This window comes from Pelecanus crispus, chromosome 20 (genome assembly GCF_030463565.1).
Source record: "Pelecanus crispus isolate bPelCri1 chromosome 20, bPelCri1.pri, whole genome shotgun sequence".
Classification (NCBI taxonomy): Eukaryota; Metazoa; Chordata; class Aves; order Pelecaniformes; family Pelecanidae; genus Pelecanus; species Pelecanus crispus.
Window position 1 is genome coordinate 1,756,275 of NC_134662.1, and position 12,456 is coordinate 1,768,730.

General features: G+C 64.1%; 1 protein-coding gene across 1 annotated transcript; it reads right to left on the minus strand.

The window, feature by feature from the left end:
- Positions 1–1,027: 1,027 nt before the first annotated feature.
- Positions 1,028–12,037, minus strand: MEX3D (mex-3 RNA binding family member D). The gene is made up of 2 exons (XM_075723769.1): positions 11,521–12,037; positions 1,028–2,292 (listed from the first exon to the last, which is right to left on the minus strand). Exons 1-2 carry the CDS (start codon positions 12,035–12,037, stop codon positions 1,028–1,030), a joined length of 1,782 nt encoding a protein of 593 aa, XP_075579884.1.
- Between the last annotated feature and the right edge of the window lie 419 nt (positions 12,038–12,456).

Consider the following 12,456-nt stretch of genomic DNA (forward strand, 5'->3'; position numbering starts at 1 on the left):
TAAAAAGTCTTTATTAAGAAGGCTTTGAAGTCAAAAAATAAAACTCTTGATACAATTTTCATAACCGTCAAGTCAGCTCAGCAAATATATAATCAGTACTTTAGCCATGTAAGGTTAAAGGTCCGTTATTTTCTTTTTAAAATAAAATATATTTTAGTTTTTAAAATTTATTCAATAAAGTACATATTTTCCTATAAATTCCCTACATATACATAAAGAGGTAAAAAATAAAAAAATAAAACTAAGAAAAAAAACCAAACCAAACCAAAACCAACCACAAAATAAAAAGGAGCTAGAAATCTGTCTGGTTTTTGCGACATGGCATGTTAACTGTGCCCCCTCCCTGTCCCGCGCACTTCCCCGCCTGGCCCGGCCCCTCCAGCCACGACCCCCGACCTCTCGTCATGCGTTTTTGGGCAGTTTTCACATTGGCAAAATAGAAGATAGACCTGCGTTACAAAAAAAATATATATATATTTATAGAACCATCAAGAATCATCCAAAAAAATAACTACATACAAAAAGAACGACAACAAAAAAATTATAATAATAATAGAATGATTTTAAAAAAATAAAAGACAACCCTTGCGTGTCCTCAAATAAAAAGTGCAACCGGACCTTTTCTTTCTGTTTATTTAACTTTGCAAACTGAATACTGTTATTTGGGAAGGACTGTTGAAGAACAGCTGGGCTTCCTCCTCCCAGCCGCTGGGTGAAGAGTTAAAGCTATTCTGTAAACATCAGTTTCCTCCTCTCCGCAGTTTCACACCCCTCTTCCTCGTTGTCTTCGTCTGCCCCCTCTTCCCCACCCCTCCCGACCCCCTGTATTTCGGCCACCCTCCCGCCCCGCCGTCCTGCCCTCTCCGCCTCTCCAGCCAGCAAGCAGCAGCCTCTCCTTCCCCCCCCCTCCCCGTGCGCCCATCGGATCCGTTATTAAATAAAAAGGTTGATTTAAACAGTTTGAAGTCCTTAAAAAGCTGTGTTGGGGTGGAGGGGAGGGCTGGCCGCCCCGGCGAGCCGCAGCCAGCTAGGAGAAGATGTGGATGGCTTGAGTGGCGGGAGTGTGGCACGCGGGACACTCGGGCTCGGCTTTGCCGCAGATGCGCATGGCGCACTCCATGCAGAAGAGGTTGTGGCCGCAGGGCACCAAGGCGGCGATCACCTCGCTCTCGAAGCACACCATGCACTCGCGGGAGCTCTTGCGGTGCCCGTCAGAGCTGCTGGAGTCGGTGGGCGAGCCCGAGGCGGCGGAGATGCTGCCAGGCAGGGAGGAGGAGGAGGAGTAGCCGGTACTGTTGGAGAAGGAGGACAGAGAGCCTTGGGTGGGCAGCCAGGACAAGGTGCTGACGGGGTCGCTCTGGATGCGGCGCGCTAAGGGGTGGTCCAGGGCCGCGCCGCCGCTCTCGGGGAGGGTGGGCGAGTGGCGCGGCGTGGCCGTGCCGCTGTTGCGTCTCTGCGAGCCGCTGACGGAGGAGCAGCTGCTGAAGGCTTGCAAGGGGTTGCCCGAGCGCTCAAAGGGCGACCAGATGGTGGTGGGCGTCGTGAGGTCGAGGGCCAAGAAGTCGAAGCCGAAGTCGCACTCCTCCGAGCCCAGAGGGGCCGGGGGCTCGCTGAAGGTGAAGCCGCTGCTGGTGCTGTAGGGGCTGGTGGGGCTGGCGTCCGCCACCCGCCCGCTGTAGTAGGACTCGGTGGAGGTGCTGCCCAGGGAGCTGAGGCTGTCGTTGCGGAGGGCGGCCGAGGGGCGGCGGGCAGGGTGGGGGGCCTTGGCCCACAGGCTGGCCGTGCTGCCCTGCAGGTCGAGGCAGACGTCGGTGCCGTTGGAGTGGAAGTCGTTGTCGGCATTGACGTCAACGAAGGAGCCTGTCCGCATGGTGATGTGCGCCTCGATCTCCTCCCTAGCCCGGTCCACGTTCTCGGGCATGCCCGTCACCTCGAAGACGGGCTCCTTGTCCCGGCTGGGTGTCACGATGTAGGTGTGCGTCTGCTGCTGGATCCGCTTGATGGTGGCTCCCTTGGGCCCCACCACCAGCCCCACCACACGGTACGGGACCCTCACCTGGATGGTGGTCTGTCCCGGCAGGTTGGGGGGCCCCTGCATCGCTCCCGTCAGCCCGTTCACTTTGTTGCGTGTCGCCCGGATCATGGAGAAGTGCTCGGCGGCCGAGAGGATCTCCCTTTTCGCCATCTCCACGTCCTCCTTCCTCCCAGTCACGATGAAAACAGGCTCCTCGCCCCTGACTGGCGTCTTGATGTACGTGTTGGTCTTGGCACGCAGGGCTTTGATTTTGCAGCCTGCAGAGCAAGGAGAAGGGGAAAAAAATGACACGTCAAAGCCGAGACCTCGTGGGGACCCCCTCCCGGGATGGGGAGGTGCAGGACCAGCAGGAACCACCAGCTCCCTTTGGTTCTGCACCTGCAGCATGGGCACCCTTGGAGCGAGGGGTCCCCGCCACCTCAAAGGCAGCCAGGGGCTCACTGCTCGGTGCTGGGGGCTGCACTGCCTCGTCCGAGACGCACCAGGCTCCGGGCACCGGCCTGACCCTCTGCCACCACCTCCTCTACACCACGGTGGGGACTGAGGACCTGCAGGATGCAGCCCGGCTCCCGAGGGCTGGGACAACGCGTGGGCAGAGAGGGGCCAGGGCAGGCAGCCGTGGGGGCACTTTCTGGGCCGTTGAGGGGATAGGAAGCCCGGTTCACTCGACAGGTATTTTAAGGAGGTGCAAGGGAAAAAAAAGAAGACACTGAAGATGGAAGGGAAGGAAAAGGCTTGTGTGGAACCTGCAGGTTTGTCAACGCCTCTCAGCCAGCAGCCAAACCCGAGAAACAGCCCTGGCTGCACCCCAACGGCAGCAGCGACAGCCCCGGAGGGACGGGGGAGCCAGGGCTCCCCGCGGGCGGGCGGCACAGGCACCCCCCGCCTCCCTCTCCCCGGCCCAAGGGAGGAGACCCCAGGGCAGGGAGGCTGCGCCCTCGCCGGCTGGGGCAGTGGTGCTCACGGGGCACCGGCTCTCCCCGTTCTGGAAAGACCTGCTTCCCCTGCACGAGGAACGTGATTCAGCAGGCAGAGCCCAGGCTGGGATGCAGGAGACCGGGGCTTCGCTGCCAGCTCTGCCGTCGCCTCGCACAACCCCGGGCAGGTCCCTGCCCCTCTCCTCCTGCGGGCGAGCCGGGCTCCAGCTGCGAGTCCCCGCAGCACCCGTGCAGCGCAAGGCTCCTGCCCTCCTTCGGGACTGGTCACCGCTGCTCTTGCGAGGCACCGCCTCGGGCTGCAAGCGCAGCACCGCTCCCTGCAACCCCAGCCCTGCTAATTGCATCCGCTCTGCCTGCGCTCCAGTGCACGCACTTAATTAAATTCACATGAGCCAGGCGCACCGCACCGGGAGCTCAGCCTGGCTGGCCGCCCTCCACTCCCAGCACACGAGGGCGAGTGATCCCCTGTCTCCCACCTCCCACGCACCCCCTGAGCTTTGCAGGGCACCCAAAGCAAAGCCAGGAGCCCGCAGGGACGGAGGCTGCCCGATCAGAGCCCCAAGACTGTCCCTGTCCACTGCAAATGCTGCTGCTGCAGATCCACATCAATAACTAGCCACACGCCAGCGGGGAGAGCTCGACTCCTTGCAGACACGGCCAAGGCAGCCGCAAGCGCCCGGCTGGCTCCTCCGCAAACGGCTCGCTCGGGGCACTCCTCCTCCTCTTCCCAGACGCTCTCCGAGGAAGGGCAGGGCCGCTCTTCCAGCTGCAAGGCTGGAGAAGGGAGAGCCCCGGGAGGTTGAAGGGACTCAGCCAGGGTTGGGGTGGCGCAGGACTTTCAGGCAGCTCCGTCCCAACCGGGCAAATCGGCCCGCTCCCGCTAGCAGCTGGAGAGCAGAGCCCTAACGGGGGCCGTGCTATTCCTGGAGACCCGAGTGCGGTGCATTTACCAGGGCATTAAGCACCACAAATAACAAGAAGGAAAAAAACTGTCAAATGAAGTGAGCAGCAGCTGTCCTGGGTGTCCCTGCACGGCCGTTCGGCAGCACCAACCCCTCCGACAGCCACATCCAGGGAGCCAAGGGGTGATGACACCCGCCTCTCCGGACACTTCCTCAAAAAACCTCGAAAGCAGCTTGCACCAGCCAGCGCGGCCCCCAGGCTGCCGTGGGGCGCTGGCAGCTCCACGCGTGCCCTGCCCGCTGCCTGCAAAGGCGCCAGGATGGCGACAGGCAGGTCGGAGCGGAATCTGGGAGGGGAGCAGGCAGACGAAGAGCCAGGCAGAGCTGGGGAGGCACGAGACCTGCTGACATCTCCCCCCTAAGCAGGGAAACCCTCTGGATTTCATACAAGCCAGGCTGAAAGCATTTGAAGGCCACCTCCAAGCACTTGTTGCAATGACACAAATGTTCCTCCCGCCCTGCATTGCCCCAGGGACTGGGGCAGCGGGACAAGCCCAAATTCAAGCCTTGTGCGACCAGCCGGGCTCGGCGAGGCAGAGGCAGGGCTGGGGGTGGCACAGAGCTGCCCTGTTCCCTGGGGCCGGGGAAGCCGCCGAGCGGCCGTGGGGACATGCAGTGGAGGAATGTGGGTGGAGAAGGGTTTGTTCAGGCTTTTCCTAATTTAGGACAACAACTGGAAGGTGTATTTATGGCTGGGGGCATATGGTGGGGAAAGCCATGGCCCGGTCACTGGGGCAGAGCAGAACCAGCACCATCAAAGGTGAAGTTTGTTTAAGCGTGTGCCAGCTTCTGCGTGGCTGTCCAGAGCGAGGTGCCTGCGACTCCCACGCTTCCCTCCCTGATTTATTCTGGTACCTGCTATAAGCTCTCCCCCTGCTCCGCTGCTTGGCAAACCGGGACAAGCACGGTGCAGGCGGGCAAGGGCAGCCAGGCCGGGAGCCACCGCGGGGCTCTGCCGGTGCCTCCCGGGGATGCCAGCCTCACACCCGACGTCCGAAATTTGCCCTTCGCAGCAGGAAGCGGCAATTTCAGGATCCAAAGGTATCGGCAGCTGCCAGGAGCTGCACACAGGAGCTGCTTGGGAGCCGTGTCCCACGGGTGGCACGGCGCAGCGAGGCTCTTCCTCACCCTGCTCCATTGCGCCAGCTCCACCGGTGGGACTGAACTGATGCTACGGCAGCGCAAAATGGAGGAAGAGTTTATCCGGCTGCTCCTTGTAAGCCCCTCCTAGGGGCAAAACCAGAAACCTGGGTTAAAAATTAAAGGGGTGCCCGGCTTGGCCAGCTCCACCCTCCTCAAACAAGCAGGGCAGGAACCACACGCAGGACCCGTGGCTGCTGGACGCTGCCGGGGCCACTGTGCCTGTGCCGCCTGTGGCACAGCAAAATGCGCCACGGGTTGGAGCTGGTTTTTCCAATCCTGGCGTAAGGAGGATGGCAGCAGGTCCAGGGCAGCGGGGGTGCTGGCTCGCCTCCCTGCCCGCCCGCAGAGCTGCACGGGGAAACACTACAGAAAAGGAGGCATCAGCCGGGGAAGCTGCTTGCCCGAGGCCACGTGCTGGCACCTGCACCAGAAACTGCACTTGCAGCGCTTCACAGGAGGAGCCCCCGTCATCGCGACACAGCGGCGAGTGCTCCTGGACGGGCACTTTGGGGACGTGGAGGGAGCAGAGCCGGGACAGCACCGTGGCCCCACCCAGGGACCAACCTGTCCCACTGCTGCTCCCAGTCCCAACCTCCACCTAAGCCACCCCTCAGCCACGGGGACTCCCAGGCAGGAGGTCCTAAAAGCCCCGACCGTGAAGGATGGGCAGCCTCCCCGGGCAGGGATTCAGTAAAGCATTTAAACCCACACGGCACAGCGAGCTACAGGTCTGCAACACCAGGAACTGGTGAAGAGACCCAACCTCACAGCAGTACGACCCCTGCCCACGCTCGGGGAGACGCCGACACCCTACGGCCAAGCCCTCCGAAGCCCCCCCAGAGCCAGATGTACTCGAACCACACGATGCAGGTGGTTTAACCAGCAACCTGCAACTGGGGGAATGATCTGCACCAGTAGGAGGTATTTCAGATAGAATCATAGAATCGTTTAGGTTGGAAAAGACCTTTAAGGTCATCCAGTCCAACCATCAACCCAACACCACCATGCCCACTAAACCATGTCCCAAAGTGCCGCGTGATGAGTCTCCGCAAGCCCCCACCCCAGCACGCTGTGAAAATGCCATCCTGGATGGCTGCATCCCTCTGAAATCGGTGCAGCACCTCGCTGGAACGAGCCCGTGCCAGATGTGGGCTGTGGAGAGGACCAGGAGCCGCCCGGCACTGCCGGCAAGCCCACCGCCAGCACGCCCTCACCCTGGCATTGCTGGATCGAGCACCTTACCTCAACCGAGTGGCAGCAGTTGGCATTCCCATGTTTCACCTTGCCAAGGGCTGGCGCACAGCATTAATGACGAGGGAGGAGGAAAACAAGGTGCCGGACTTTGCTACGAGTCTATAAACAAGGTGGCTTTAAAAGCATTTTTCAGATCCAAAAGAAAACACCCCCAGAACCAGGGGGGCCACAGGGAGAGCAGACCTAGGGGTGCTGCAGCCCCAACAGATCCCTTCTCAACACCAGAGCCTGGGTTTCACCAGAGCCCGGGAGCGGCTGTCGCCACCTTACAGCTCTTTGCAGAGCTCCGAGTCCCCGTGGGCCCAAACTCATCACAACCCGTGGCCATGCTCAGCTGCAAGCAAACACCCTCATCCCAGGGATCTCAAGCACACGCAACCCCGAGTCACAGCCCCTCGTGCCACCGCCCAGCTCTGCCTGCAGAGACGGCACCGACGGAGGGGTGCAAGCTGGGCGCTCCTCTCAAACCCTCCCGTCTCCAGACTCCACACCCTTCTCTTCCTCCCACTGTTGCCACCTCCAAGCCGCTCCCGGCACGCTCTGCTCCACAAAGCTGCCCCACGGAGCCGCAGCGCCCTTGCTGGACCCGTCCCACCCACCCTTGGGCTGAGAAATCACGAGTTTTGGGCAAGAAACAGAATCCCAGGGGACTCTCCCTGGGATGATGCAGTAATGGAGGCAGCATCCCAGGAAAGGCAGCTGCTCTCCCTGAACGTCCTCTCTCGGCACCACCAAAGACGCCTTCGCCCTCTGTCAGGAGCCCCAGTCAGATCGGGGCTGCGACTACCGCAAGAGCCCATGCAAACCAGTACAGCGTGGGCTGGGAAGCGCCACTCCATCCTCTGCGCTCCCGCTGTTACCCAGGCAGGAGAGAAGAGACCCGATGCAGCTCATCCACTCGCTGATCCCCAGCACGGCCCGGCCAGCACCCGCTTTGACGTAAGGTGGCCTCCTCCACGTAAGGAGGACAACACCAGCCGATCCCCTTGGCCAGACGACGTCTCTGTTTGCCTAAGGAGCTTTGCACTTGCAGTGCCCAGCTCCAAACTATGAAAACCCAAGAAAGAGCAAACGGAGCTTTTCCGGAGGAACCTTTGATGGCATCAACCAGGAGGACCGTATTCATGGCAGCCTCCGCAGCCCAGGAGCCGGCTGACGCCTTGCTCCCAGCCCTGTGGAGCATGCTACCCGCTGCAGAAAGACGTTGCTCTTCCTCTTCCCCAGCTCTGCAGCATCTCCTGGCCTCAGATCCGGCATTACGGCGCTCCCGGTCCCCTTCGTTACAGGCGAATGGCACAGGATGCGCCAGGACTGGGGCCAGACGTGGAGGAGAACACGTTGCACTTCCATCGCATCTCATCTCCCCTCTTGCTGAGCGCTTCTTCCCACCTCTCTGCAAACAGTAATTAATTCATCCTTGCAACCACACTGCGGGAGGCAGGCACATCACACCTTTGTTTCTTCTCCAGACACTGGGAAAAGCGAGGCAGGGAGGCTGGGCTCCTCGCCTCGGGCCAGAGAGGAGGAGGCCAGTGCCAGAGCCAAGATGCGCAGGCAGATACTTCAGCGATCAGATCAATCTGTGCGACTGACTTCAGGAGTTTCTGGCTCTGCTACGACCCAGAGAGGTGGGAGGAGGCAGCCAGGCCAGCCTCAAAGGACGTGGCATGATAGGCAGAGGACAGCAGAGAGCAGCAGCCCAGGGCTCAGAAATACGAGAGGATTCATTGCAGTCCCAGCAATCCACTGCAAGTTTACAGATGCTCAGGCTGGCCCAGAAACCGAGGCCTGTGGTCTCCCTGTGCATCCTCCAAGCGCCAAAACGCCTGCTGCGCTCTGGCAGGGCTGCCGTATTTCATCCTTCCCTGGATCTCCCCTTCGAGCATCCCAGCGTCTTCTATAAACGGCAACTTTCCCAAATCCTTCGCAAAGCTGCGAACAGTCCCCGCGTGTCGCAGATGGGGAAGCGGAGCCCGAGAGAGGAGCCGTGGCTGGCTCCGTCCCATGAGAGGCACGTCGCGTAGGAGGGGAGAGTAGAGCCCAGGGCTCTCAGCTGCACCGGCTGCCCCTCGTCCTCTTGGCCTCGCTGGGGCAGAAGCTGCTGGAAATGCACCTCCAAAGCCAGGACACCAGGCAGCAACGCCGGCACGGTGCCGACGTGCAACAGCCGGGGCAACTCCAACGTCCAGCCTGCCCCATGCTCCCCATCTCCCTTTTCCCTGGTGATTTCTGTTATCGCCATCGCTCTTCTTGCCGGATAGCGAGATGAGCCCACACCGCTGCAATCAATGCCCACAGCACTTTTTGGAGACGGTCCCTCCCACGGCAGGAGTCATGAATGGGCTTGCACGCAAAGGCACGGCCACGTAAGCGCGCCAGGCCATGGTGCCTTTCGGTAGCCGTGTGGGCAGGGAGGAGAAAAGCCGCAGATCCCGGCTGGCAGACGCCGCTCCGCGCCATCACCGATGCTGATCCGGACGAGGGGCCACGGCCACCGCCCCTCCAGCTCAGTCAAGAAAACACAATTTGCTTTATGTAACAAAAGATTTACCTGCTGAGCTGCTGCTGCTCCCTTCTGCAAAGGGTTAAATTAGTGGAGCTAGAGGAGAGAAATTGAAGAAAAAGGAGGAGAAATTGCGTCCGACTGCCTCTGTCCCACCTCAGCCCCCATAGGACCGCCGTGCATTGGTCTGACGGGCAAAGCACTGCCCCGGTTGCCGGGACCTCCCGGCCGTGTCCCTGCTCACCCCCGTGGCAGCGAGGGGCTGCCGGGCTCTGGGGACAGCAGGACCAGCCCCAAAGCACCCCAAGAGCCGCCCCTCAGCACACGGTGTACGGGGGGAAACCCAGCCTTGCTGCAACTCAAGACCCTTCCAGGGCACCCGATATCCGTATCTTCCTACATTCCAGGTGTGGCAGCACCACAAGCGCCCGCTCCGTGGGTCATGGCTGGGCTGGGTAGCGCAGGAAAGACAAGAGCAACACGGCCTGAGGGAGTCCGACCCAGCCCCGCAGCGTCACCAGCGGCACATCTTGCCACCGGAACGATGCCAGGCCCGGCGAAGCACCCCACGGCTTGGCTCCACGCTGCTGCACAGCCAGAGCCCCGCTGCCACGGGGCTACCGAGGACCCAGGGGGACTCGCACGGGGGGATCCGGGGACCAGAAGGACCCGGCAGCCAGCACGGGTGCGGGAGGATGAGGCGAGCGAGGAAGGCTCTGCTCGTTTCTGAGCTCGGTGCGAGACCGGGAGAGGCAGGCGGCTGCGAGCGACCTCGGTATTGCCCCTGCTCGGGCTGCACCGGCCTGGCACGTCCCTGACTTCGCAGCGGAGAGCAGCCGGAGCACAGGCGCGCCTGACAGCCCCGTCCCCTCGGATGCTGCCCAGCCGCACCCCCGCCAGCGGGAACAGGGAGGGCCAAATACCGAGCCCCCCTTCACGCCAAAACCCCAGCACAATGGGGCCACGGCACGGCATCCAAACAGGCCGGGAGCTGCAGAAAAGTCGAGACCAAGAGAGGGGCAGGGAACACATGGGGGAAAACCCCCGGGAAGAGCTGTTCCTGCCCACGGCCTGGGGCAGCAGCAGGCAGCTCCAGCCCGTCACTGGCCCCAGGCCCCCCCCGAGCCTACCGGTGGGACACGGCGCTCCCCACGTGAGGAGGGGCTCCTCACACTGGTACAATAATTGCTTTTGCAGCTCTTTTCCCGAGCCCGTGGAGCTTAGCGAGCACCCAAACTCCGCACGAGGCGTTTGGGGCAGGTACCCGGAGGCACATTTAACTCACTGGGGTGCCGGAGGCGCAGCACTGGGGCATCACCGCAGCCGAAACACCCAACCTCAGCCACTGCCAGACAGGGTGCCAGCCGGCAGCTGGCTGGCCCGAAAGCAGCCGCTCCTGAGCTCGCGGAGCCAATGCGTTTCCCGGCGGAGGCCAGACCCCGTTACGGGTTTGCTTTCAAGTTGCCGCACCCCGGGGGTCTGCAGAGCCCGCCGGCGGGGCCACCAAATCTCGGTTCCCCTCCAGCCCGGGAGAAGGAGGATCCTCCGGAGCGGGGCGCGGCGCTCCGCTCCTCCGGCGGCGCAGCGGGCTTCGCCACGCCGCTCGGCCGCCCTGGCTGGGCTCGGCAGCCCGGTGGGAGCCCGCAGCCGGGGCGGTGGGACCGGTGAGGGGTGCGTGGAAAGTTGGGAGGCCGGGAAGCGGGGACGGCTGGGAGGCAGCGCAGGCCAATGGGAAGCGCAGAGCATGATGTCACCACGCTCATCACAGCATGGCTCTTGCTAACAAAGAGAACAATGAGGCTGCCCAGCTCCCCGCTTCCCCCCAGGAAAAAATGCCCCCCGGCCGCCCGGCCCGCAGCCCCCTGCCCAGGGAGGGATGGGAGCCGCGGGAGCGAGGGCGCGGCCGGGGTGCCAGCACCCTGCGTGGCAAAAACACCCCGGGGGTCAGGCTCCCCGTGAGCCCAAGTGCCCGTCGCCACCGGGATTCCTGCGGGCAGCAGCTCCCTTCCTTTTTATTTCATTTTTTTTTTTTTAAATCCTCTTCCCCGAGGTCTTTTTTTTTTTGGTTTTTTTTTTGTTTGTTTGTTTTTTAAAAGGCGAAACTTTGGGTTAGGGCTATTTCGGATTTCCTCGAGACAAAGCCCACGGCAGGCACACCCACCCCGGGGGAGGGCTGGGGCTGAGGCGTGCCCGGGCGTCCTTTTGTGACAGCTGAGCGCGAGTGGGGCTCCCCCGGCCCCGCCGGCGCCTTCACCGCCGCTCGGACACGAAGCCACCGGCACCCGGCACCGTTTACACGCCAACTCTTCAAGACGCGGGGCTGGGCGGGGGGGTGGCGGCACTGGACTGGGACGGAATCAGCGCTTTCGCCCGCGCTGCCTGTGCCGCCGGCTGCCACGGCCTCGCGTGGCTCCGGGAGCTCCCGGTGCACGCAGGGTGCCCGGCCCCGCCGCCCCCCCGAGCGCGGTGCGGGTCGAGAGGGGCGCGCCGGGGAGCGGCGCGGGGCCGCGGGATTCGCCGCCGCGAAGTTTCCGCCTCCGCGCTGCCGGGCGCGGAGACAAAGCCCCGAAAGTGACCGAAAGGCGGCGGGGCCGGGCCGGGGCGGCCCGCGGGGGGAGGCGGCGCCGCGGCCCCGGGGCCCCGGGGGGCGGGCGAGGGGGGGTCCCCGCGCGGGGCAGGGGTTACCTTGCCGGCCCACGATCTCGGCGACGTGCTCGGAGCTGGGCACGGGCACGCACTCGGTCATGTTCACGCTCTTCTTCCTGCTCCCCAGCGCGCCCAGCGGCTCGGCCAGCAGCGCGGCGGGCGGCGCCAGGTGCGGGGCGAAGTTACCGAAGGCGGCCGGGGGGGAGGCGGCGCCGGCGGCCGGGGGGGAGCCGCCGCCGCGCTCCCGCGCCTGCAGGCCGCCCGGCCCCGCGCCCCCCGCCGCCGCCTCCGGCTCCTCCGGCCCCGCGCCGCCCGCCTCCGCCGCCCGCAGCCCGCGCTCGCCCGCCTCCTCCAGCCCCAGCAGCGAGAGCTGGTCCAGGGCGAACCTCAGGGCGGCGGCTTCGTCCTGCGCCGGCGGCCCCTCCCGCTCCCGCCCGGGCTCGGGCTCCGGCGGCGGCTCCTGCCCGGCGGGCGGCGGCGGGCTGAGCAGCGCCAGGCAGCGCGGGGGGCCGCGGGCGGGCTGCCCGCCCTCGGGCTGGTAGATGGAGCCGGGCATGGCGGCGGAGCGGCGCTGGCCGGTGGGAGCGGGCCGGGGCGGTGGCGGTGCCCGCCGCACGCCGCTCTCTGCGCGCCCCCCGCCGCGCCGCCCCCGCCCCCGCCCCGCCCCGCCCCGACAATGGGCCGCGCCCCGCTGCGCGCATGCGCCGGCCGCGCCCCGCCCCCTCCCGCGCGGCCCCGCCCCGCCGCAGGAAGGGGGCGGCCACGCCCCGCCCCCGCCGCGCGCCCCAGCTCCGCCCCCGCCGGCGCCCGGACGCGGCCCGGCCCTCGGCTGCCGGGAGCGGGGGGGCCGGGAGAGGCGGGGCCGCGGGGCTGCCGGTGGGCTCCGGCGCGCCTCTCCCCGGCCCACGCGGCCCCGTCGGCCCCGGCTTCCACGGGAGGCAGCGAGAGCGCAGCGGAGCCGCGCACGGCTTTGCG